The 27,469-nt window shown below is 41.4% G+C and overlaps 2 protein-coding genes across 5 annotated transcripts in view; one reads left to right on the plus strand and one right to left on the minus strand.

The window, feature by feature from the left end:
• Positions 1-390: 390 nt before the first annotated feature.
• On the minus strand, positions 391-6,516 carry KIAA1143 (KIAA1143 ortholog). The gene is made up of 3 exons (XM_042929046.1): positions 6,325-6,516; positions 1,528-1,672; positions 391-860 (listed from the first exon to the last, which is right to left on the minus strand). Exons 1-3 carry the CDS (start codon positions 6,430-6,432, stop codon positions 646-648), a joined length of 468 nt encoding a protein of 155 aa, XP_042784980.1. The 5' UTR covers positions 6,433-6,516; the 3' UTR covers positions 391-645.
• Positions 6,517-6,634: 118 nt separating this feature from the next.
• Positions 6,635-27,469, plus strand: part of KIF15 (kinesin family member 15) — a 77,347-nt gene continuing 56,512 nt past the window's right edge. For 2 of the 4 annotated variants that reach the window (XM_042929043.1, XM_042929045.1), the window contains exons 1-7: positions 6,635-6,712; positions 15,184-15,226; positions 15,952-16,135; positions 18,376-18,452; positions 23,416-23,453; positions 25,417-25,514; positions 26,824-27,003. In XM_042929043.1, coding sequence (XP_042784977.1) covers positions 6,694-6,712; positions 15,184-15,226; positions 15,952-16,135; positions 18,376-18,452; positions 23,416-23,453; positions 25,417-25,514; positions 26,824-27,003 — 639 coding nt within the window. In that variant the 5' untranslated portion in view covers positions 6,635-6,693. The remainder of the gene's footprint in view (positions 6,713-15,183; positions 15,227-15,951; positions 16,136-18,375; positions 18,453-23,415; positions 23,454-25,416; positions 25,515-26,823; positions 27,004-27,469) is intronic. The other 2 variants (XM_042929042.1, XM_042929044.1) reach the window with 2 other exon arrangements.

A 27,469-nucleotide genomic window follows, 5' to 3' on the forward strand; every position in this document is an offset into this window, starting at 1 on the left:
CCACCCAAGTGCCTCTCCCTGCCTTTATACTGTTATCAACTATAGTTACCATGTTATAGATTAGATCCTCACTTGTATCAAGATCACTTGTATTAGGTCCTCAATTGTACAAGACCCACTTCTATCTCTAAAATTGCCGGGGCTGTTATACGGCTACCTTTGGCAGGAGCTGGGGAAGTATTCTTAACTAGCCACATTATCATCTTCCTCATCCGAAGTGGCCTTCTGCTCATGAAGATACTGAAGATTTTGTCATTTAATGACACAATCATTAGATGACAAAATTCTCAATAGCAATTATGTTAAGTTTTTGAATTTTCTGATCAGGAAAAAACACTCATAACGACATGTAACAAGCAGGACAGATTAATATGCACAACATAATCCCAGTTTTGTTTAAAAAATATAATTTACATACACACATACATGCCCCACACATGGAAGTTCCAAAATGTTAATAGTTGGTAATATCTACAGAGTTTGCATCATGTCAAAGGGGTATTGATAAAGTTTTTATCATACATTTTTTCCGAATTTTCTAAATTTTCTGTAATGAACTTGTATTATCTTTAAATAGGAAAAAGATGCCATTTTAAAAAATACCCCATATACTCTAAAGGAAGACCAAGTCCAAAATATTTACACTTATTCAGTTTCATCTTCATTGTCAAAAGAAAGGAGGGAACTGTTCTTGATTTGCTTTTGTGAGTTCTTTTTAACGGAGTCCTGCTTATTTATTTGACCTTCATTTGCCTTTTTCTTTTTTGAGCTTGCTGTTAGACCTGAATATTTTTCATCTGAGGAACGCTTGACTGGTTTTCGATACATGATTCTTCCGTCAGCAATAGCCGGCTCTTCATCTGCAGCAAAGACAAAGTTAAAGAACTTTCTTCTCTCATTTTGCCTTTATTGGAGAGTCAAATGGCAAGAAAAATCTCAGATGGTATTTAAAGATGTCCTGAGTCCATTCGATCTGGTCTTCTCCACTGCTTCTAGCTACATACCCACAAGATGGGCAGTCACTTAATAAAAACTCACTTCCTGTGAAGTATTCCATAACATTGCCAGTCCCCAATTAGTTATAATCTGGCTGTATTTTGAAGTGTTTTGAACTCTAGCATTTTTCCTTAAAGCAATGTAATTAATATTTAGGAATAATGAAAAACATACCATGTCGCATACCGCAGTTCAGGCACTGATTAAATAAATACACCTCTGTTGACTAATTTGTAAACCTAACCACTTTTTTTTTTAAACAGGATGTTTTTATTTAAATTTGCACTTTATCCTTGTAACAACCCAATAAAGTAGGTACCAATCATTATTGTCTCCATTTTACTGATGAGGGAACTGAGGCTGAGAGGTGAAATACCTTGTTCATGATCACACATCTGGTGAGTGTTACAGCTGAAGTGTGAACCTAGGACCGTCTCCTTCAAACATACCATACTATTACATAAGATAGTTTCGTATGTCAGGCTCCTTAAATTGTTAGAAAAAAAAAAATCAGATTACTTCCAGACATACCTGCTTTGGCAGCCTTTATTTCTGCTTTAATTTTCATGACTTCTTCAGCTGACAGGTCTCCCTTTTTTAAAATCACCACTTGGGGCTGTTCATCTTCTTTGTCACTGTGATCACCATCTTCATCTGGGAGCTGAAGCTGGATTCTCTAGGGGAAAACACAAACACCACATGCAGACGTCTGACCTTGAACCAAATACAACCATGAGACACTGTGATTACTAAGGGAGAAGGGTAACTTTATTGACAAAATGTGTTTGGCAGTGAATTTCCAAGTAACTCTTAAGAGCCTAACCCTGCCACACTAGGGAAGAGATCCACCTGCCAGTTACCCTGAAGTGCCTGCCCACAGGGATTAATTTCCATCTCAGCAGGACCCCAGCTCACGGTTCCCAGTGTCAGGGGCCCTCTGCTTCAAGTACTGCCCACCCAGCCGACTCGGGGCAGTGCTGAACCACATCAATTCTGTCTGCTCTTCACCAACTGTTTTCACTTCCATCTCTTCTCAAAGTTAGACAAAAAACAATCAACGTCGAAGTACAGAAGGCAGCAAGTAAAAGGTGTTCTTCCACCTCTGATTATCTCTCCTCCCGTCTGACAGCTTCAGTCAGGTGGGTATCCTACAGCCATTTCCTAAGTGTATAAAAATATGGAAGTACGGAAAACATTCTGTATGCAAAAAGAAGACTGTACATACTATGGGACTTGATTTCTTTTCTTTATGAAATTTCCCAAACATAAAAGTACAGAGAATACCAACAGAAAACATGTACTCACTATACACATTACAAGTGGTAACCTTGGGTCAGTTGATTCATTTTCAAAAAATGTCAGCTACCATAAAAGCCCCACTCCTCCAACTTCTTTTTTTTAAGTTTATTTGAGAGAGAGAGAGAGGGAGAGAAGGAGAGAGAGCTCACGCACGCGTGCATGTGGGGTAGGGGGCAGAGAGGGAGAGAGAGAATCCCAAGCCGGCTCTGTACCGTCAGTGCAGAGCCTGACTCGGGGCTTGAACTCCTGAACTGTGAGATCATAACCTGAACTGAAACCAAGAGTCGGATGCTTAACCAACTGAGCCGCTCAAGCACCCTGCACCCCAATTTTTTTACTCAAAAATAATCTTTGTATAGCACCTTGGAATTATCTGTTAATATGAAATTCTGTATTTTAAAAACCACTGCCTAGTATTTAATTATATATATGGTCATCTCATGGTTTATTTGACCAGTACCCTGTACGTAAAAATTTTGGTTGTTTCTAGTTTTTTCCACTATGCACACATTTTTATTTACTTTTTCTACTATGCACTTATTTTTGTTCAATTTTGTGAACTCATGTGTAAGATAAATTCCTGGAAGTGGAGTTGCTGGGTTGAAAGGTATGTGCATGCACCGCACATTATTCAAATAACTTGTTACTGCACCTCTCACAGAGCCTTCCTTGTCTCCCAGACAAGGCAACAAAGCCCTACGGCACCTGGCCTAGAAACAGAGCTTTCTCCTACACCACACTCATGGCCTCTGGACTCCAGCCGGGTTGGAGGACTGCAGACACATGACCATATTAGCTCCTTTGCCTCCCCTATCTCTGCACCAGTTCCTAGTGCCTAGAAAGCCCCACTGCCCCTGATGTATACCTGCTCAAGCTGCCTTCTAGACTTAGATTCTTTAGAAGTACTTTCCTGATCTCACCTTGTCTTCCTTCTCACACTGTGCATAGCTCATAGGGTACATGTACCATACTGAGTTGCCAATATTTTTCTATCTGGTTCTGCTAGGTGAGTTCCTTTGACGTTCTAGAGGCTCAGAGCCTGGCAAACAGCAGGGGCTCAAGAAGTATTTGTTGATCTATTCATGAATGACTAATAGGATGAAAAATGATGAACCTGAAAGCCCTGGCTGGCAAGTTACAGGCAAATTCGCTCATTTTGTCTACATCCCAAATCTGCTCGATCACTTCACAAGTGCATTCTCTTTAATAATATCCATGTTAGTTCACTGATTATTCATTAGTTTTGCATTATTTTTTTCTGAAAGTTTCCAATAAATGATCACAAACTAGTAGGTAATTAGTACTAAAATTTTTAAATGTTTATTTATTTTTGAGAGAGAGAGAGAGACGGAGCACGAGCAGGGGAGGGACAGAGAGAGAGGGAGACATAGAATCCGAAGCAGACTCCACGCTCTGAGCACAGAGCCCGATGTGGGGCTCAAAACTCATGAACTGTGAGATCATGACCCGAGCCCAAGTCAGATGCTTAACCAACTGAGCCACCCAGGAGCCCCAGTAAGTATTTTTAACCAAGGAAATGGGACAGTGAAATAAAATAAATCCTGGGGTGCCTGGCTGCTTCAATAGGTGGAGTATGCGACTCTTAATCTTGAGGTTGTGAGTTCAAGTCCCACAATGGGTGCAGAGGTTACTTAGAAATAAAATCTTTAAAAAAATTCCCGGTGTTTATTAGACTGAGAATCATTAATTCTGACTTCTCTTTTTGTTTATACGACTGGCTGGAAAATAAGAGAAATGGTTAAAGAAACAGTGGTTGTTCAAAGCCACTCCTGAATTGACTCTCAAGAAGGTGAATAAGGTAATTTAACTTGACTATATAATGATTTCCCATGAAACTCTTCTTTTTGTTAACTAGATTACTAGATTGACTAGATTACTAGATTGACTAGATGACTAGATTGATGATTATATTGCCAACCTGATTAAGAGTGCAGTTGGTTTCTCAAACACAGAAACATAGGGGTATTTTTCTGTGGAAAAGTCTCTTGCATAAGTTTAAGTCACTGATATGAGTTGGAAAGTACCACCCCCACCCCAGGTTCTCCTAAAACAGCATTCCCAGCTAGAATCTTCAGGGTGTTAACTACACACACATGATCATCACAAGGACTTCAAACAAACTATAAAATTAGGTTTCATAGTCTCCTCATTGATGAATCCATATCTGTTTTCTCAAATCTCATCCTTTGTGTCATCATCACCGTTTTTGGTCCTGGGGATCCGTCACTCCCTGATCAAATTCTCTCTAACCAAAAATGGCTCCTTGTTGCCAAGTGAATAGTCCATATGGCTTTCTCTCCAACCGGTTCCTCAATCACACAGCCCATGCTTTACCATCTTTTTTTTTTTTAAAGATTTTACTTTTAAGTCATCTCTACACCCAACATGGGGCTCGAACCTACAACCCTGAGATCAAGAGTCGCATGCTCCACTGACTGAGTCAGCCAGATGCCCCGCTCACTCACCATCTTTACACCTTTATCCACCCTTCCTTCCATCTCTACCTGCTGACCTACCCATGCTCAAGATTCAATCTAAGTTATCCCTTCCTCTTGAAGCCTTGCCTGATGATAAGCACAGTCAACAGAACTGGTCACCTACTATTTGGTCCAGGCACTGTGCCAGGTGCTAGGAAATACAGAAAGATTAAGATACTAACTCAGAGAGTTTGATTTAGTGGTGACAATCACAGGAAAGCAAGTAGTTGCAATGCAAAAAGATGAATATCACAGATATGGACAAAGTGAACAGAGGAAAAGTATTTGTAGGAGCTTTGAAGAGATTCACAGAGGTGGTGACCTGTGAAGGCAGAGACGAAGCAGCGAAGAAGGTTTTTTTTTTTTTAATTAATTAATTTATTTTTATTTTTTATTATTTTTTTAATGTTTATTTATTTATTTATTTATTTATTTAATATATGAAATTTACTGTCAAATTGGTTTCCATACAACACCCAGTGCTCATCCCAAAAGGTGCCCTCCTCAATACCCATCACCCACCCTACCCTCCCTCCCTCCCCCCATCAACCCTCAGTTTATTCTCAGTTTTTAACACTCTCTTATGCTTTGGCTCTCTCCCACTCTAACCTTTTTTTTTTTTTTTTTGCGAAGAAGGTTTTAAAAGAATATGGTATTTTGGAGATACATCTCTGTGTTCTTTCATTTTCTTTCACAATGCCTGGACTTAGCATATTCTCATTGGATTGAGTAATTTCACACAAGTCAATCTTGTTTCCTTTACTAAACTCTTAAGTGACTTGAGGGGTGGGTATTAGTGAAAGTGCTAGACACAGAATGCTAAGTAAATTCTTTATTTCTCCACACATCCCCTAAGCATAATAGTCTCTTCCTACTGAAAGAGATAGGGCAGGTTTTGGCGTGAACCAGTTAGGGCTGAAGCCTGGGAGGGCTCAGAAGTTGACTCCCACTGATCTCTATCCTTAAACTATAGAGGGACTGCTCTTTCCTAAAGCTCCTCTTCTACTTAGATCCAAAATATTCTTAAACATACTTTTGGTGGGGAGAAGGAGGAGGGAGGTGTGGTTGTTAAACAATAAAGCATAACAATAGATCCAGGGCATTCTTCCAAAGATCCAGACTCCAGGTCTAGGACATCAGGTCATTTGATCGAGCGGCCTTCAGTAACTTTATCTGGAAAACGAGACTACGCTACCACCCATCCTGCTAACTACAGGTTTTGGGATAAGCAAGTAAGAGAGAGAAAAGTGATCTTTCTTAACCATCTACCAAGGACGAGGCGCTTTACCTGGGTCCAGTCATTTTCAAGAATACAACAGCACTACGAAAAACGACAAATATCTTCCTGGGTATAAGAGGCTGTAGTAGTTTGAAGAGGACCAGCCTGGGGACTGAAGCCCACCCAGATTAGGGGCTGGGCGCAGGTGAGGGGAGGGACCCGTCACTGCCAGGAAGGCCTTCAAGTCCAGGCAGAAGCCGGAAGTAGCGGGAGGGCAGCGTTTCTCCGGTAACGCAACTGCCCTGGGCTCACCTTGGTCTCCACGGTGGGCCCTTCTTTGTAGCCGACCCTCTCTTTGAAGCGGGCCAGGAACGCCGGCTCGGCTGGCCGCACATACGAAACCTGGTTCCGCTTGCTCATGGCTGTCCCGGGAAAAGACAGGTTCCCTGGGCCCGCTTGAGAGTGTACATTGGTTATGGCGCCTGCTCGTGACGTCACGCAGTCCCCGCCCCCTGACCGGAGGCCGGGCAACATGGCAGCCCCCTTGCTGGCGTCAACGTCCGACCGGAGCGCCAAATTCAAATTTGCGGCCATCTTGAGCGTTCGGAATCCCGGCGCGCTGCGCGGCTGGAGGTGGGGGTATCCGCTGCATTGGTCTTGGGATCGAGGCGTGAGGGCGCCATGGCGCCCGGCTGCAAAAGTAAGTAAGGAGCTCCGGCTTCGTGACCCTGTCTCCGCCCCCAAATGCAACTGTGCAGGACGGCAAGCCCCAGCCGCCCTCAGGGTTCCCGGCTGGGCGTGAAGGGCAGAAGCGGACCTAGCGTCGCGGGGCGTTTGGGACCTCTCTCGGACCCGCAGTCAAAACGCGGCTCGAACAGCTGTCTTCCCTTGTCTCTGTGTATTGGGCCCACGCCACAAGCCAGGCACAGTTCTAGGCGCTTGGGCTGAGCAGGGAACCGGAGAGCCCTCCAGGAGCTTGATGTCCAGCGACCTGCTGGTTCTTCCTTCCCGTTCTCGGTTCTGTCGTTTCGTCGCTGCCCTATTCCCGTGTCCCGACCGGGGCTGTCTCTAAGTATCCTTGCCTGAGGTCGGCCCTGGCTCTCACCACCTTCTACGTGTTTCCACGTTACTGACTGTCCTGAATGGGAGAACTTTTCATGCTCCAAGCACGTCTTTGCCTTCTGGAGGGCCTGCTGTACAATTTCAGATAAGCACAGGATGTCCTTCTATTATCACAAATTCCTCTTTTCTTCTCAAGGGGACCCGTTCCGTTTCTTCCTTTTAACTTTGGAGAGGAGCACTGCCGATTTTGATAAACCCTCCAGTTTTCACTAATCGTCCTTTGGCGTTCTCGTGTACGTGCCCCATGTCTTACATTGCCTAATCCTTTAAGGATTAGATTTTGATCTAATTCGATGGATCTTGGTGAGTGGTATGAATGGTAATGAGGAGAGGCCGATGTTAGAAGATTGAAGAAACTGAATTTGTGGTCGTTGATGAGACTTCCAACAACATTAACGCTTGCAGCTGTCAGTTGTAATTGTTTCTGATGGATTTGTTGTTTTCGTTAACTTTTTAGGTCATCACAGTGTGCTCTCTTTTTCCATCTGAAATGTTTCTCTTGTCATTTTCAGTATGCAGGGAATATTAGCGCGCACATTGGTTCATTTGTGGAGTGAAATGTTGAGTGTGCGTTCTGCACAACCATGGTATTCTGTAAATCTGGACTCAAACGAGAGAGTTGATAACCTGTGATAAAATTAGAGCATCTGTTTACATAATGGAAAGTGACATCTGTGTGTCACTGTCTGTGAAAGGACTCTGACCTATCTGTAAGTGATGGGAACAAGGGTATTCACAGCTCTCTTGTGTGAAAATGGTGATTTCCATGGGAAACGCTTATGTTCCTTGAAGTCTCTTAACAACCTCAAGGTTGAGGACATCCCAAGTGCTGCTTGCATTCCCAGCAGTCCAGAGATCTGGAGCAGGACTTGGGGAACTCAGGCAGTGCTCCCCACCACTGTTACTTTTGCCAAAGCTACACAGGGACTATTTCTTTGCTGCCAACTCTTGGAGAAGCTGCGAAGGAAGGGCAGGTGGGGAACTGGGCAATCTGGTGTACTTCCCACTTCACAGATCTTCATCTGCTTGAGGGGATATAGCTGCCAAGGGTAGTTTCCAGAACAGTTGTTCTGTGTGAATATTTACTTTGAGCTTCTGTGCTATGAAATTAAGAATAGGGGCGCCTGGGTGGCTCAGTCGGTTAAGCGTCCGACTTCAGCTCAGGTCACGATCTCGCGGTCCGTGAGTTCGAGCCCCGCATCGGGCTTTGGGCTGATGGCTCAGAGCCTGGAGCCTGCTTCCGATTCTGTGTCTCCCTCTCTCTCTGCCCCTCCCCCATTCGTGCTCTGTCTCTCTGTCTCAAAAATAAATAAACATTAAAAAAAAAAAAAGAAATTAAGAATAGAAATAAGCAGAATAGGAAGAATAGAAATTAAGGTGTTTTTTTTTTAACTGATGTCCTAGTATTTATTTATTCAAAGTTTATTGAGTGTTCACAGTATGTCAGGCACTGCTCTAGATAATGCTTTACAGTTCATTTGGAAGAGAAAGAGAGTAAACTAATATATATTTTGATGACTGTAAGTCCCTTGAGGGAAAACAGGCCCCAGAAGGGGAGTTAGAGTGATAGATAATTGGGTGGGTGTGTATGGAGATAAGCTGGTGTTTCCCATAATTCAAGGTCATGGAATACTTGACCCATACTTGACTAAATACTTGAGTAAGTCCCCAAAGTCAATACTTGAGAGCACAATACTTGAGTAAATCCCCCCCAAAATGTTACAGGCAGAAGGTACAACACGTGTAAAGGTCCCAAAGGGTGGCATGTTCTAGAAATAACAAGAAATCTAGTTTGGTTGTACTGGAGCAAGGAGTGTAATAGGAAACGAGTTGTGGAGGTGGTGATGGGGGAGGCAGGGGCCCTAGATCATGTCCGGTCCTGTAGGCTGTTTTAAGAACTTTGCCTACTCCGACTGAGATGGACAACCACTGCAGAGTTTTGTATTTTTGTTTTTACTTTTTTTTAACGTTGTATGTATTTTTGAGGGAGGGAGAGAGAGAGAGAGTGGAGGAGGGGCAGAGAGAGAGGGAGACACAGAATCTGAAGCAACTTCCAGGCTCTGAGCTGTCAACACAGAGCCCGACACGGGGCTCAAGCCCACGAAATGTGAGATCATGACCTGAGCCCGTTGGATGCTCAACCGATGGAGCCACCCAGGCGCCCCTAAAAAATAACTTTTAGAGGCGCCTGGGTGGCTCTGTCAGTTAGGTGTTTGACTTCGGCTTAGGTCATGATCTCATGGTTTGTGGGTTTGAGCCCCCCGTCAGGCTCTGTGCCGACAGCTCAGAACCTGGAGTGTGCTTCGTATTCTGTGTTTCCCTTTCTCTCTCCTCTTCTCCAACTCATCCTCTGTCTCTCTCTCAAAATAAATAAACATTAAAAAAAAAAAGACATCCACAAGAATAGCAGCTTTAAAAAAAAAGGAAAAATAATAAAAAAATAACTTTTAATTTTGCTACAATTTATGGAAAAATTGTGAGAGTAGTACAAAGAAATCTTGCATAATATTCTTTACCCGTAGTGACCACTTTCCATTTTGCCGCATCTGCTTTATCATTCTTTCTCCCTCCTCTCTTACCCTCCCAATTGTGTGTGTGTGTGTGTGTGTGTGTGTGTGTGTATGTATACATATTTTTTATGAGCCATTTGAGAGTAAAATGGGGACATGATATACCTTTACCAGTGAGTAAATATGTATACTTTATCAGTGAGTGATTTCTAAAAACAGGTATATTCTGTTGACTAATCACATTGCAGTTATCAAGAAAGTTTACATTGATATAGCACTCTTGTCTAATCCACAGTCCATATCTTACTTTTATCCATTGTCCAATAATCTACTTTCATAGTTTTTCTCTAGAACCAGATCCTTCATTGCATTTAGTACTGATGTCTGACTTTTTTTTTTTTTTTTAAACAGTTTGAGATGTAAGTCAGATACGATACAATCCACACCTATAAAGTGTAAAACGGTTTTTAGTATATTCACAGATAATGTGGAACTATCAGCATCGTCCATTAGGACATTTTGGTCACCTCAAAGAAATCTCATACTTTCAGTCCTCACCCTTCCCACCTCCTTATCCCCCCACCCCCAGCCCCAAGTAACATCTACTCTTTTCTTCATAATTCAGAGTGGCATATTGAAATCTCCAGCTGTTGTTGTTGAATTGTCTATTTCTCCCTACTCTTCTGTCAGTTTTCACTTTGTGTATTTTGGTGATCTGATATTAGGTGAATATATGTTTGTATTTGTATTATCCTGAGGGGTTGACCTTTGTATCATTATAAAATGTCCCTCTTTAAAATTTGTTTTTTAATGTTTTATTTTTGAGAGAGAGACAGCGTGTGAGCAGGGAGGGGCAGAGAGAGAGGGAGACAGAATCTGAAGCAGGCTGCAGGCTCTGAGATGTCAGCACAGAGCCCCACGCGGGGCTGGAACTCCCGAGCCGCGAGATCATGGCCTGAGCTGAAAAGTCAGATGCTTAACCAACTGAGCCACCCTGCTGCCCCTATAAAATGTCCCTCTTTATCTCATTTATCTTTTTCTCAACATTTGTTGTTGTTTTGTCCAATTTTGGTTTAGGTGAGATACCGTTTTTAATTCTTTTACTTTCAGTGTATTTTTATCTTTGAATCTAAAGTGTGTTTGCTGTAGATAGTATATAGTTGGAGCATGTTTTCATTAGTCTGACAGTCTCTGCCTTTTAATTGGGTTATTTAATCCATTGGCATGTTGTTATTGATACAGTTGGATTTACATCTGCCATTTTACTTCTTGTTTTCTACGTATCTCACATCTTTTATGTTCCTCTGTTCTTCCTTTACTGCTTTTTTTTTAAAGCTTTTTAAAAGTTTAAATGCATATCCTAACATTCTAATTAATTTAAGGTAGGCTTCATGCCCAGTGTGGAGCCCAATGCAGGCCTTGAACTCACCACCCTGAGATCAAGTACTGAGTGAGGATCAAGAGTTGGATGTTTAACTGACTGAGCCCCCCAGGTGCCCCTAACATGCATGTTTTATCAGAATTAGCTTTGGGTTTATACTAGCTTAATTCCAATGATATAAACCTTACTCCTATGTAGTTCTATTCCCTCTCACCCCCTTTTTTGATATTGACGTGGATATGTCAGGTAGGCAGTTAGATGTGAGAATCTGGTGCTCAAGAGAGTGGTCCAGGGAGAAAGTTTAAATTTGGGACTCGTCAACATACACTTAGCATTTAGAACTGTGACCCAAGAACCGTGAGATCATGACATGAACTGAAACCAGGAGTGGGACACTTAACCAACTGAGCCACCCAGGCGCCCCACCTTTACCATCTCTTGAAACATGGGTCTGCTAGCAGCAAATTCTCTCTGAGATGCCTTCTGGCCTCCATCGGTTATGGTGAGACGTCAGCTGGTCATGTAACTGGGTTCGCTTATAAGTAACAAGTTGTTTTTCTCTTGCTGCTTTCAAGATTTTCTCCTTCTCTTTGGCCTTCACCATTTTTACGATAATGTGTCTGTTTGTGGAGCACTGTGTTTATCCTGTTTGGAATTCATTGAACCTCCTGGAGGTATATGTTGTTTTTTCAATGAGTTTGAGAAGTCTTTGGCTTTAAAATACTTTGAAAATTTTTCCCTGCTATTTAGCTTTTCTCTCCTTCTGGTACTCCCCATTACACCTATGTTGGTGTGCTGAATGGTGTCCCACATTTTTCTGAGGCTTGCTTCACTTTCCTTCATCTGTTTGTTCTTTGGCTTGTATAATCTCTGTTGATCTGTCTTTGAGTTTACTTATTTTTTCTTCTACCAGTTCCAATATACTGTTGAGCCCTTCTAGTGAGTTTTTATTTCAGTTATTGTACTTTTTGGACTTCAGAGTTTCAGTTTTTCAGAATAATTTCTATTGCTATTCTCTATTTGATGGGACATTGTCATCATTCCTTTAACCCTTTAATTATGATTTTCTTCAGTAACGTGAACATGTTTATAATGGTGACTTTGAGGTCTCCCAACATCTAGATGCTGTCATAGGCAATTTCTCTTGCCAGCTTCTTTTTCTTTTTTGTTTTTCATAGTTTATGGGTCATCCTTTCCTGTTTCTTTGAATGCCTTGTCATTTTTTTTTTTTTTTGTTGTTGTTGTTGGATACTTAACATCTTAGATAATAAATTTATAGCAACTTTGGATACTGGCCTTTCTACCCTCTGGGGGTGGTTATTTGCCTGTTTGTTTAATAACTGGCTGGATTGCTTTAGTGACATTTGTTTCCCTCCCAACGTTAAGCCTTTGATGTTGCTCCTCAGAGAAGTCCAGTTTTGGGTACGCCCACAGTCACCCTGATGACTTTTGGTGGTTTTGGTGGGGATCTCTCCCTCTTTCCCTGACCACACGTAGCTCTTAAACTTCAGGAATACCAGCTGATTGCCCTGTTGTTTTCCAACAAAGCCTGGAATATTGCCTTATAAATCAGTCCAATTAGATTCTTGCCCTTTTGAAGGAAAAGTTTCTGAGGTCTGTGTTTGATATTTGTTCTCATCCCGGTAAAGCCACTTCCAGCTGTCTTAGGTCCCAGTTCTCACCTGCAATTTTTTTTTTTTTAATTTTTTTTAACGTTTATTTATTTTTGAGACAGAGAGAGACAGAGCATGAATGGGGGAGGGGCAGAGAGAGAGGGAGACACAGAATGGGAAGCAGGCTCCAGGCTCTGAGCCATCAGCCCAGAGCCCGACTCGGGGCTCGAACTCACGGACCGCGAGATCGTGACCTGAGCTGAAGTCGGACGCTTAACCGACTGAGCCACCCAGGCGCCCCTCACCTGCAAATTAATAGGCCTGCAAGTTTTGTTTGAATATTGAATCTCCTCCTAATTGCTTCTCCCCACAACCTTCACTGTTCTTGAGTGTGCCATTGGGCTTGAACTTCTCCTTGCTTTGTTGGAAATGAAGTCAGCTCCTTTGGAACTATCTCTTTGTGGTCTGTCTCTCCCCTGAGGCAAAATCTCTCATCCTAGGCTCTGGAGCTGGGGGTGAGAACAACAACAGTGTTCTTTCAGAGTGACACCTCTGGTCTAGTTGCTGAGTGTTTGTTGGGAGTGGGAGGGTGTGTGTGTGTGTGTGTGTGTGTGTGTGTGTGCGTGTGCACACGTGAGTGCCCACCGCAGCAGCCTGGGGTCCTCTTGACTTGCCTCTCCTAGTGGAGAAACACTGTCTCACCAGCCAGAATAAGGGTCGTCAGGGCCCCAGTGTTCTCAGCACACTATGTCCAAGGTAGAGCCTCGTTCCACTAGTGGAGGCTGGGTGGAAGAAGGGAACCCCTACCTCTCAGTCATACTTACCTGGGATTTAGACTTAGGCAGCTGGCTGGAGGCTGGATGAGAAATTGGTAACCTGCTCCTGGGAAGAAAGCCCTCCAAGTAGGAACTGAGTGGGGGGAGGAGGATCCCTGTGTTCTTAGCTGCAAAGTCTGGAGTGGCGACTCCCAACTCGTTGAGATGGGAGGGAGGGAGCCATCTTGGTTCAATAGACACTCACTTCTCTTGTGAAATTTCCAGTGATCTTGACTAGATGTTTTTTCATTTGCTGTTTGCCTTTATGGCTGTTTCTAGAGGCTTTAAGTGGCTTTTTTTATTTTACCAGTTTCACTGGACAGTGGGTTAGTATAGTTCCTCTTGCAGTCATGCTGGAAGTTGATCTCTGGCTTCTTTTTTGGCAGAATAATTCTGCCTGCTAGATTGAAAATAGGTGGTAATTGGGGGAATGAGAGAGTGAGAGAAAGAAAAACAGAGACACTGTTGTAATAGCTCAAATAGGTGATGTTGCTGTCATGGTGGTCATAGCAGTGGATTTAACCAGAAGTTGTAGGATTCTTGATGGATTTTGAAGGTAGAGCCAAAGATTGGCTAACAGGTTGGATATGAAGCGTGAGAAAGAAAGGGGTGAGGGATAACTCCAAGGTTTTCGGCCTGAGCAACTGAAAGATGGAGTTGTCATTAATCAAGGTGGAGAAGCATGTTTGGGGTAGGGGTGGGGTGATCAGAAATTCAGTTTTGGACATTTTAAGTTTGAGACGTTGCCAACTGGGCCTCCAGCTGGAGATGTCAGGTTGGCAGTTGGATGCGAGAGTCTGTTGCTCAAAAGAGTGGTCCAGGGAGAAGGTTTACATTTGGGACTCATCAACACATACTTAGCATTTAGAACGATGAGCCTGGATGTCCTCACCAATGGAGTGGATGTGGAAAGAAGAGAAGGAAGATCGAGACCTAAGCCTTAGAATGCCTCACTGTCAAAAGGTCAGGGAGCCAAGGAGACTGAGGAGTATTAGCAATAGAAGAGTAGGGTAGATAAGAATTGGATTTTTAGGGGCACCTGGGTGGCTCAGTTGGTTAAGCAGCCAGTTCTTTTTTTTTTTTTTTTTAATTTTTAATGTTTATTTTTGAGAGAGAAAGAAAGAGAGACAGTGTGAGTGGGGGAGGGGAAGAGAGAGAGGGAGACACAGAATCTGAAGCAGCTCCAATCTCTGAGCTGTCAGCGCAGAGCCCGATAAGGGGCTCAAACGCACAGACCGAGAGATCATGACCTGAGCCGAAGTCGGACGCTTAACCAACTGAGCTACCCACGTGCCCTTTAAGTGGCCAATTCTTGATTTCAGCTCAGGTCATGATTTCGGGGTTCGTAAGTTCGAGCCCTGTGCTGACAGCACAGAGCCTGCTTGGGATTCTCTCTCCCTCTTTCTTTGCACCTCCCCCACTCATGTGCACCCCCCCCCCCAAATAAATGTTTTTTGAAAAGGATGGGATTTTACATTGCAATTTTTTAAAGTCTATTTATTTATTTTGGGAGACAGAACGTGAGTGGGGGCAGGGAATGTGAACAGAGAGAGAGAATTCCAAACAGGGTCCATGCTCAGTGCCAAGCCCCATGCAGGGCTCGATCCTATGACCCTGGGATCATGACCTGAGCCAAAATCGAGAGTCCATCACCCAAACAACTGAGCCACCCAGGTGCCCCTATACTGCAATTTTAAATGCCTGTAATAACTTCTTGTCTGTTTTTCTAGCTGAGTTACGCAATGTGACAAACTGTCAGTCTAACCAACCAAGGTAAGAAAAAAATATTGTCACTGAGACCAAAAGAATTAGGGATGTAATATATTTTTTTTAAGTTTATTTTTTTATTTTTGAGAGAAGGTGGGGGGAGCATGTGAGAAGGGGAGGGGAGAAAGAGGGAGAGAGAGAATCCCAAGCAGGCTCTGTGCTATCAGTGAGGAGCCTGATGTGGGGCTCCATCCCACGAACTGTGAGATCATAACCTGAGCCGAAATCAACAATCAGGCACTCGGGTACCCCACCCATGCGGATGTAGTATTCTTAGAACGTTTAACAAAGTAAGGGATACTTGTTTCAGCATAAAGCTCAGTTCTTAGCTACCTGGAAATCTGGAAACATCACACTTCTTCCCCAACTCTCCCCCCATCCTCTTAACCTTCCAGGCTAAAAGATGGAATCAGTAACATAATTCTCCCTTGGGGTGACTATTTTATTATGGCTGTTAAGAGGGAAATCAGAGACAAGCAATGCTTAGAGCTCCGTGGAATCAACTTCCTTTGAGTTGATTTCACGTAAAAGCTTGTGATGATGAGTATCGTGAAGCAAATCAGTAAAGGGTGTGAGTCACGTGCGACACTTCTAGAAGAGGTGAATGTAAGTGAGTAGGTTGGGGGCTTTGTTGGGGAATCTCAGTATGGAAACATTACAGGCAGTGTGGGACTCAGATCCTTTTTTAGTTTTCTCCAGTAAACTTAGGCTGGTACATTTCTTGTCTTTAGTAATGAAGGTGATGCCATCAAAGTTTTTGTGCGAATTCGTCCACCTACAGAAGGTTCTGGATCAGCTGATGGAGAGCAAAACTTATGTTTGTCTGTGCTCTCCTCTACCACTCTCCGGCTGCACTCCAACCCTGAGCCCAAGACCTTCACATTTGATCATGTTGCAGACATCCACACCACTCAGGTAATGATAATTTTGGAAACTTCACTTTCCTTTTGGATAAGATTCTATGATTTGCGAGGATTTCATTTCTGGTCTCTTTAGTTTGATAGATTCAGATAAGGAAGCTCAAACATTAAATATTTTAGATGTCATCGATTTTAAAATATTTTAAATTTAATTTTATTAGGTTTTTTTTCCTTCATCAAACTTTGTACCAGAATGATCAGCCTGCTTTACTTTTCTCTCACCATCCAGTGATGGGGGTTAGTGGAGGTGTATTTTTCAGAGCCAGTTGGGTGATTGATAATAAGTTTGGTTCAGCTTCCTAGTTTAGGGAGAGTATCTTAGTTGTGGCCGCTGTAACAGAAATCTCAAAAACAGGGGGGCTTAAACAGCAAACATTTATTTCTCACTGTTCTGGGGATGGGAATTCTAAGATCCAGGCCAGGAGATCTAGTGTCTGGTAAGGACCTGCTTGCTGGCTTTTAGACAGCTGCCTTTTCACTGTGGAGAGAGAGAAAGCAGTTCTCTCGTGTCTCTTCTTAGAAGGGTACTACTCGCCTCACTAGTGCTCCACCCTCATGGTCTGATTACCTCCCCAAAGCCCCAAGTCCAAATACCATGGCGCTGGGGATTAGGGTTTCAACACAGGAACTTTGGGGAAGACACGTTCAGTCCATAGCAGAGAGTAACAACAGGTTTAAGATTACTATGATGTCAGTAACTGGTTTTCTAATTCAGGACAGTTTAGTTAAGATCTAGTCAGCACCATCCATTAGAACTTTCTGTAATGAGGGAAATGTTCTATATCTGCACTGTCCGTTACAGTAGCCCCTAGCCATATGTGGCTATTTAAGTTTGAATGTATTAAGATTGAATAAAATTTAAAATTTAGGGGGCGACCGGTGGCTCAGTGGCTTAGGCATCTAGCTCTTGATTTGGGTTCAGGTCATGATCTCACAGTTGGTGAGTTCGAGCCCTTCATGGGGCTCCATGCTGACAGTGCAGAACCTGCTTGGGATTCTCTCTCTCCTTCTCTCTCTCAAAATAAGTAAATAAACTTAAAAAAATAAAAAACTTTTAAAAATTTATTTTCTCAGATATGCTAGTGCATGTGGCTGTTGAGCACTTGAAATGTGGCTAGTGCGTCTAAGGACTTGACTTTTAAGTTTAATTTTAATTAATTTGAATTTAAATAGCCACATATGGCTAATGACTAGTGTATTAGACATCACAGATCTTGATTATTCCTTTATACACATGTATGTTTTTAGTGAGACATTTGGATCCTTTGATTTTTTTTCATCTAGGACATGGCTGGTCAATGGAAATATATAGTTATCCACCTATATAATTTTAAATTTTCTAGTAGTCATGTTGAAAAAAAGTAAAAAAAACAGGCAGACTCACCCTTCCTTCCTTCCTTCCTCCCTCTGTCCTTTCCTCCCTCCTTCCTTCCTTTTGGAGGGACTGGGGGAGAGAGAGAATCTTAAGCAGGCTCTGTGCCCAGCATGGAGCCTGATGCAGGGCTCGATCTCACAACTGTGGGATCATGACCTGAGCTGAAATTAGGAGTTGGATGCTTAACTGGCTGAGCCGCCCAGGTGCTCCAGACTTAATTTTAATCCTATATTTTATTTAACCCAGTATATCCAAAATATCTTTTCAACATGTTATCAATATAAAGCAAATGAGGTATTTTCCATTCTTTTTATTCATGCTCAGTCTTCTAAACCTGGTGTATATTTTATACTTATAATAAATCTCAAGTTGGAGTAGCCATGTTTCAGGTGCTCAATAGTTACATGTGGCTCATGGCTACTGTATTAGTGCAGGTTTAAGAATTCTTGCACTGTTGATAAGATTGCATCTACTTATGTGTGTAAAAATGAAAGCAAAAAATCAGGTATTGATTATTTAGTACAAACTTGTGGGAAAAGCACTGAAGAACACATAGGGCCATGTATCTGATGCTAATACCCATATAATATTTGTACGTAATGTGCCGACAAAATTCTGTATGGATTCTAGATGTTAGCTTTAAATCTAGCGTTGTATAGGGGGTTAGTAGACATAATTATGTTTAACGTTTTATCATCTTAGATGTTTTAGCTTTTTTTCAATACTGGATACAATTTTTATTTTATCACAAGTGTTGTAAAGTCTAAGCACACTGTTTTTATTGTTATATTTTAGAATGTAATTTAGGAATGTGGTTCATTTTTATGAAATGTTAACATATTTGGTGCTTACATCTGTAGGAGTCCGTGTTCTCGACTGTGGCCAAGGGCATTGTGGAGTCTTGCATGAGCGGGTATAATGGCACCATCTTTGCATAGTAAGTTGCCGACTCTGTCCTTACACAAGGGTGCAGTCGTGAGTGCTTCTGTTCATCTCTTATGGCCACACCGTGAATTACCACAAACTTAGTGGCTTGAAACAACACAAATGTATTGTCTTTCAGTCCTGTAAGTCCGAAGTCTGACATGAGTCTTGCTGTCTCACTAAAATAAATAAGTGTCCAGGGCTGTGTTCCTTTCTGGAGGCTCTAGGGAGAATTCCATTCATTTCCTTGCCTCTTCCAGCTTTTAGAGGCCACTCATATTACTTGGCTCCAGGCCCCTTTATTTTCAAAGCCAGCAACATGCAACCTTCCAACTCTGCTTCCTTAGTCACATGTCCCTCTGACTACAGCTGGGACAGGTTCTCTAATTCATGTGATTAGATTGGACTCACCTGGATAATGAGGGTGGTGGGGGGGGGAGGGAGGGGGTATTAAACGCTACCTTGTGGAGAAAAGAGTATTTATATTATTTGAAATTCTTTTCTGAGGAAGATTTGTCTCTTCTCCCCCATTTTTTAAATTATACTTTGGGTTATAATCCAATACCTTATTTTTATCATATTGCTCATATTGTCCTAGATTGGCCATTGGGAGCTGTTTGAGGCTGGTTTCTGTGTCCTTTTGCTTGAGCACTTCCTTTATGACAACACAAGCTGTTCCTGGCTCATCTGTGTTTTCCCTGTCCTAGGGCTAGAATCAGCCATTTCGACAAGGAGCCCTGGTTCCTTTTATTGGAGAATGGTATTCAGAAACCAGGATGTGGGCACTAGGTGTGTTTGTTGCTACTGGAGTGTCATTGCTTCTAGGCCTTCTCAGTAGACAGCTAGGTAATATATGTATACATACTTAGTCGTGTATGTGGACATACCTGTAATTGTATCTGTATCTATCCGTTTGCATATATATACATTAAGTTAAACATGAGTTCATGCTTATGTCTCTGACTCTAATCCAGGAGGTTAGAATCCATATGGGTTCATTCTAACCTTCCTTCTTTGTTTATCTGTAACTTCCCTTGCTGGCATTGAGAAACCTGGCTGCCACTTTCTATCATCCCTTTACTGATTCGTTCAGCCCCAGTATACATGTAAAGTACTTTCAGAATTGTTATCCTGTATCCCTGTGAGAAACAAATTTACACAGTACAATGTTTATGTACAGTTCATTTTCTTTTTTAAAAAAAATTTTTTTTTTAAGTTTATTTATTTTGAGAGACAGAGCAGAGGAGGGGCAGAGAGAGAGGGAGAGAGAGAATCCCAGGCAGGCTCCGTGCTGTCAGTGCAGAGCCTGACGTGGGGCTCGAACTCACGAACTACGAGATCATGATCTGAGCCAAAACCACGAGTCGGATGCTTGACTGACTGAGCCACTCAGGCACCCCTCTTTTTTTTTTTTTTTTTTTTTTTAAAGCCTTAATAATTTCCAGTCAAAACCTCCTTTTCTAAAGTTACTTAGGTCAGCTCCTTTGCTGCCCACTGCCTTTGGTGTAATGTCACACACTTGTGATGTAGTTATGTGCATTCCATTCTGGGACTGCTGACATCCTAGTTGATGTGTTTTGCTTGTTTTTTAGTTTGCATGCTTTAAAGTTCACCCTTTGTGATATACAGCTGTATCGGGTTTTGATAAATGTAGAGAGCCATGTATTTACTACCCCGGCACTGAAAATGACTGTTTCTGGGATGTCTGGGTGGCTCAGTCGGTTAAGCGTCCGACTTCAGCTCATGTCATGATCTCGTGGTGATCTCACAGTTCATGGGTTCAAGCCTCACGTCAGCCTCTGTACTGACAGCTCAGAGCCTGCAGCCTGCTTCAGATTCTGTGTCTCCCTCTCTCTCTGCCCCTCCCCTGCTCACTCTCTGTCTGTCTCTCTCTCAAAAATAAACAAACATTAAAAAAATTAAAAAAAATTTTTTTTAAACATTTATTCATTTTTGAGAGACAGAGAGTAACAAAGCATGAGTGGGGAAGGGACAGAGAGAGAGAGAGAGAGAGAGAGAGAGAGGGAGAGAGAGGGAGATACAGAATCCGAAGCAGGCTCCAGGCTCTGAGCTGTCATCACAGAGCTTGATGTGGGGATTGAACCCATGGACTGCAAGATCATGACCTGAGCTGAAGTCGGATGCCCAACTGACTGAGCCACCCAGGTGCCCCCTCCCCCCATTTTTTTTTGAAAAGGACCGTTTCTTCACCTTAAAAGTTTCCCGTTTGTCCCCCTTGTAGTCAGCCACTCCCCCTTCCCTCAACCCCTGACATCCAGGGTACACGAATACATTTTCTGTTCCTATAGTTCTGCCTTTTCCAGAGTGTCATATGAATGGAACCACACAATATGTAGCCTTTTGGATCTGGCTTCCTTCTTTTATTAAAAATGCCTATAGGATTTGCCTGTGTTGTTGCAGGCATAAATAACTTATTTTTCTTTCTCAGTAGTTTTTTTTACTGTATGGATTTATCATCATTTGTTTATCCATTTCCCCGCGACGGGATATCTTAGATGCTTCCAGTTTTTAGTGATTATGAATATATTGCTACAAACGTTTGAATGTTGGTTTTTGTGTGAACGTAAGTTTTCAAATCATTTGAGTAAATACCTAGGCATGCAATTGCTGGGTCATATGGCAAGTCTATGATCAACCTTATGAGAAACTTGCCAAATTGTTTTCTATATGTATATTTAAAGTGAGTCATGATCCTCAACTTTCTAAATTTTGGCAGCCTTAAAATATTGCTATAGATTTAATGTGGAATGTGAGATGGAGTCCAGAAGGCATTGTCACCTTGGCATTTGTACAAAGTGAATTTTAGTATCATTTCAGATTTACAGGATATATAGATTAATGGGCATATATTTGTAGTGTATTATTATTATTTTTTTTTAGCAGTAGACTTTCAAATTGTATTTAGAACTAGAGCTTTTTAATAGAATGTAGTGAATTATTTGATACATTTGAGGGGCGGCTGGATGGCTCGGTTGAGCGTCCAACTTCAGCTCAGGTCATGGTCTCGCGGTTTGTGGGTTCGAGCCCCCATGTCGGGCTCTGTGCTGACAGCTGAGAGCCTGGAGCCTGCTTCGGATTCTGCGTCTCCCTTTCTGTCTGCCCGTGCCCCTGCCCCACCCACACTCTTTCTCAAAAATAAATAAACATTAAAAAATTTTTTAAAATATATTTGGGCAGCTAATGCTTTTTGTGCATGTGCCCTTGGTTTATAATTGTCTCAAAACACAAGAAAATAAAAAACACATTAAGAAGTATGAACTTTAGACTCATATGCACATATATACCAACTTGAAAGTTTGCCTTTGCTTTTCATGCTTACTTTTCAGCTGTGTTCAGGAGAGCTGAGTGTTTTCTCTTGAGCAGTAAGTCAGAGGCCTATTTTCTCATTTGTCTTAAGAAAGATTTTTTTTTCCCCACAGAGTATTTTGAGTGGTAAAGTTAAAAAATGAATTGGAAATAGAGCCACAATTGCCAGAGACTGTGTTATCTTTAGAACTGGTATCTTTAAATACCTTACAGTTATACTAATTATGTTTAATTTGTGGCATATTCATTAATAATTTAACCAAAATTTCTTTTGGTAGAAGAAGGTAGAAATGAGAAACACTTGGAGAGAAATGAGTGAAAGTTGGATGCTTAACTGACTGAGCCACCCAGATCCCCCTGTTTTTTTCTTTTTTTTAATCTTTTGGGGCCATTTAACCAAAAAGTCACTTCAGATTTTTTCTTTAATATTTGGGCTGTGAATCCAAACTAAAGACATTTGACATCCTGATCGACATCTATCTTTCACATAAACGTTTTTAGTTTTAGTTTTTGTTACTCTTGTTTCTTGGGGTAACGGAGGAGACATGATGCTATGCGCAAAAATCAGGCCTGTACCATAAGGGTTTTTGAAATTGCTTTGTTTTTAAATGAAGACATTTAAGTATCTTTAAAGGCATAATTTAGGAAAGGAATTGCTAAATTGTTAGAACAGAAAAAGTTGAAAACAAAATTCCAGTTGGTTCTGGTTAAATAAATGATACATTCATGAAATACAATGTAGGTATTAAAAATAATGAAGTAGATCTCTATTTACTACACAGAAAAATATCTGAGATAAAATTAAAGGACAAAACAGATCACAGAGCAGTATTTCAGTTTTGTAAATAAAAATAAATGAGGGGCGCCTACGTGGCTCAGTCTGTTAAGTGTCTGACTCTTGACTTTGGCTCAGCTCATGATCCCAGGGTCATGGGTTTGAGCCCTGTGTCGGGCACCTTGCTGAGCATGGAGCCTGCTTAAGATTCTCTTTCTCTCTCCCTCTGCCCCTGTCCCCAGCTCCTGCGTTCTAGCTCCCTTAAAAAAAAAATTTTTTTTAAACAAAAACTCTGATGGCTATGTTTGTATAATCCTGAAGAATTACCAGAAATTAACAGTGTAGCTCTTGGTGGTAGAATAGGAGAGAAAAAAAATGAATCATTCACTTTTTACCTAATATAATTTTTTTAAAAAGTAAGCTCAGCACCTAATGTGGGGCTTAAACTTAACTACCCTGACATCAAGAGTTGCATGCTCTACTGACTGAGCCAGCCCAGTGTCTCTACCTAATATAATTTTAAAAAAGAAGGAAAATAAGATCTTTGTGGGGAAAATTTTTTTTATGTTTATTTATTTATTTTGAAAGAGAGAGAGAGAGAGCACGCGCGCACACGCATGGGAGAAGGGCAGAGAGGGAGAATCCCAAGCAGTCTTCACAATGTCAGGGCAGAACCCCAAGCGGAGCTGTATCCTGCAAACCATGAGATCATGACCTGAGCCGAAATCAAGAGTCAGATGCTCAATCAACTGAGCCACCCAGTCACCCAATGTTTGTGGAGAAAATTTATCTATTAGTAGACCTTATTAAAGTAGAAGGGTAGTCTTTTAAGTTTTGTGTGTAAAAATAACATATAAAACATTTGTTTTTACAGTGGACAGACTGGCTCAGGGAAAACATTTACGATGATGGGTAAGTGAATTAAAATTTATTATTGGCTGGCTTAATCTACTCTGCAATGACAGCACCTAGGCACCAAGTACATTTTGGGGGAAGTCATACTTTCTATATACTATGTTGACCTCATAAAATTAGAGATATTTCCCAGGCTTATGTCAAATTGGGAGCTCCATGATAACAAAGTCCATGTTTGTAGCTGTGTTCCGTCTGTGCTTAGCACAGAGTAGGTGCTTAATAAACAGTTTTTGAATTGGGTTTAATGACTTTTTATATACCTATAAATCTGTAAAATTACCACCCAGACCAAGATTCCTAATCGGTAACTACTTTACCCCCTTCCCCTGAAGTATCTAGAACTCTGACTTCTATCATCACTAGTTTTGCTTGTTTTTAAACATCTACAGATGAGAGTACTGTATGCACTCTTTTGTGTCTGGCTTCTTCCTCTCAGCATTAAGTTTCTAAGAGTCGCTCATGTTGTTGCATGTAGTGCTAGTTTGTTCCATTGCTGTATCCCGTTCCTGTATAATGTGTTATTGTATGAATATGCCACATTTTCCATTTTACTGTTGATAGACATTTGGATTGTCTCCGGTTTTAGACCATATGAATACTGCTGCTATGGCACTTTATCTTGTATGTGTCTTTTCAAGTTCATTTCTGTTGGGTACATCTCTAGGAGTGGAATTGCTGGATCATAGTTACGTGTTTATCAGCTTTCGTATTTATATGGCCCTGATAGATATGGAAATTCTAGGGCTTCCACGTCCTTGTCTATACTTGGTATTGTCAGTTTTTAAAGTTTTAGCCTTTCTGGAGTATGTGTAGTATTATCTCATTGTGTTTTTGTTTGCAATTCCCTGATGTCTGTTGACAACTGTGCATCTTTCATATGTTTATTGGACATTTGAATATCCTTTCTGTAAAATGCCCCTTCAAGCTTTTTTCCCATTTAAAAAATTGGCTTATCTCTTTCCTACTCATTTGTGGGGATTTTTGTAAAATAGGTTAGCCCTCTGTGTACAACATAACAGATTTTTCTTTAGTTTTTTCATTTGTCTTTTGATTTAAGGTTTTTCCCTCTGCCAAAGTTTTTAATTTTTTTTTTGGTGGTTGAATTTCGGTCGTTGTTGTTTTTTAATGGCTTCTGAATTGTGAGTTATAGTAAGAAAGAGAATTACGGAGTGAAATGAGAAGGAACCACAGACTCTGGGAGAAGAATCTTCCAGGCTGTAGGCTCTGAGTTGGGAACTTGCTCAAGAGTGTTCAAACATCAAGAAGACCCATGGGCTAGAGGGGAGTTTTCCACACCAAGGTGTTGTAGGGAGGGACGTTGGAGTTATACTCTGAGGCCAGCTCATGTGGGACCTAGCTGGGATTTTGTATTTTGTGAGTGTGATGTGAAGTCATTGGAGGTTTTTTGTTTTGTTTTGTTTTGTTTTTTAAAGAACTACATGATATGATACATAATTAAAAGGGTTACTCAGGCAGCTGAATGGGATAGTCTGGGAGGGGGTGAGTAGAAACAGGATGAGGAGCTAAGGCATAGATGAGGCAGGAGATGATGAAGGTAACCATAAAGAATATGTTGAATATCTTTGTATATTATTTAACAGGAAAATGTTATGAAATTATCTGCTTACTCATATTCTTTGTCCTCTTTGTTTACTTTACGCAGTTCTGAGATCTATCTATCTATCTATTTATTTATTTTAGGTACAGTTTACAAGGGCCATTTATAATATTCCAGGTGTAGCCAGCATTAGTGGCTATTGAGGGCCCTTCCTTCAGTCCCGTTGATGGCAAGGTCTGTTTTTTCTCTCAGACTAAAACTTGTTCAGGGGCACAAATAAGAAACTGATTGTACAATGTCATCTTATTTCTGAATAAATTTCCTTTCAATATTGCCATTTTGAAGGACTCTTGTTATAAAGATAATGAATATATATATATGTTTTTATACATTTTTCTTCAGGACCATCTGAATCTGATCATTTTTCTCATAACCTGAGAGGAGTAATCCCACGAAGTTTTGAATATTTGTTTTCCTTGATTGATCGTGAAAAAGAGAAGGTAAAACTTGCTATGAAAATAAAGTGGTTCTATGAAATACCTAGTTTTGAGCAGTTAGCTGCTAGTAATTAGCTCATAACACATGGAGGGTCGGTCCTAAGTGGTACTCTGCAATGTGGATAGCCTGGTGTGGCATGAAAAAAAAAAAAAAAAAACAACCTCTCAGTTCTTAAGAAAAAATGAAGGATTCTGAGTTATTAATTTTCTAAACATTTTTTGTTTCTAAAATTTTTATCATCCATAAACTCAGATTAAAAGATAAAAGAATGTGTGCTTCTTAGGCTCTCAGATTTTGCAAGAGAGAAAGTATAAAGAGAATTTTAACTAAGGAAAACAGATTCATTAAGCCCCATCACCTATTGCTCATAGGCTCACACTTGACTGCAGGTGTCCCTAGTTCCTCAGGATGCCCAGGAGTGCTGGAACCATCCTTGCCTCCTGTGCAGAACCTTCTACCACCTGAGGATAATTTGATGGTTTCATATGCAGTGTGACCCCATCACCCTGGTGATGGGGGCTTCTCTGTTCCATTGACTCCCAAGTTGGGCCTTTCTCATGATTGTGCCTCTTTAGCTTGGTAGATTCCAGGCTTAAGAGCCATTAGTGTTGCATGTTCCAGTCTGTGTGTACTCAGGAGACTGACACATAACACTGACTTATTATTACTACCCTGTGCAGAAACTATTCCTAACAATTGCAGTTAGGCATGCACCTTGGGTGCCAGTGATGTAGGTTTCTGTGGTTAAAAATCCTATAGAGAGGCTTTTGAGACAAATTATTTTCAGTCTTTAAAGAACATAACACTTGCTTCAGGTAACACTTGATGAGCAAGTCCAGTGTGTGACAGATAAAAACGGAATTGTTCTTCTCATCGCAAGGAAAAAAATATGTAACTGTGTATGGTGATGGATGTTAACCAGACTTACTGTGGTGATTATTTCTCAATATATATAAATATTGAATCATTATGTTATACACCTGAAACTAACATGATGGTGTTTGTCAGTTTCACCTCAGTTTAAGAAGGTGGAATTGCCCATCTGAACCGCCTGAGTCCCATCTCTCTGTCTTGCTTGTGAGTCACCTCTGGAGACCTAGGCCTCCTGGGATCACAGTTTGATGCTGCCTTAAGATGTAATGATGTGTCAAAACTAGTTATCTGGACTTTTACTTGGCTTTTAGGGATCTTGTATCGTGTAAAGGACAACATGGTAGGAAATGCACACCTTGTGAAGGAAGTGAAAGGGTAGCACTCATGAGAGGGATGACTCATGCCAAGAACGTATCTCAGCGAGGCTTCTCTTTCCAGGCTGGAGCTGGAAAGAGTTTCCTTTGCAAGTGTTCCTTTATTGAGATCTACAACGAGCAGATCTATGACCTACTGGACTCTGCATCAGCCGGACTGTACTTAAGGGAGCATATCAAGAAGGGAGTCTTCGTTGTTGGTGCAGTGGAACAGGTGGTGACCTCAGCGGCTGAAGCCTATCAGGTACGCTCCCTTCAGCAGCTTGATCCTTAGGCAATGTAACGTGTTGTGAAAGCACCTTGATCTCAAAAAAAAGCAAGAATTGAGCTACTAAAAATAATTTTGTAAAGGCATGACACAGAAGGTTCATGAGGAGAAAAAAGAATATGACTGTTTTATATAGCTCTCCCCCGTAGCTAAAATAGAACTTTGAGCCTCTTGGTTTTGCATTATTTAGGTGCCGTTCATTCCGGTCAGGCGCCCTGTAGGCCACCGGGGGGCGTTGTTAACGTCTGTATCTCTTTAGTGATTCTTCCTGGAAGCTGTGCTTTTGAGGAGCTTCTGGGATTGCTACTTTTTAAACCAGCTGGCTGTTCTCTTCCCTTTATTTTCTACCCTTGTTTACTTGTTAGGTGTCAAAAGCCAACCTCTTTTGAGCACTCGCCTCAGGACAAACAAACCTCTTGATGGGAATTTGCAAAATACTCGC

Source organism: Panthera leo, chromosome A2, assembly GCF_018350215.1.
Source record: "Panthera leo isolate Ple1 chromosome A2, P.leo_Ple1_pat1.1, whole genome shotgun sequence".
Taxonomy (NCBI): Eukaryota; Metazoa; Chordata; class Mammalia; order Carnivora; family Felidae; genus Panthera; species Panthera leo.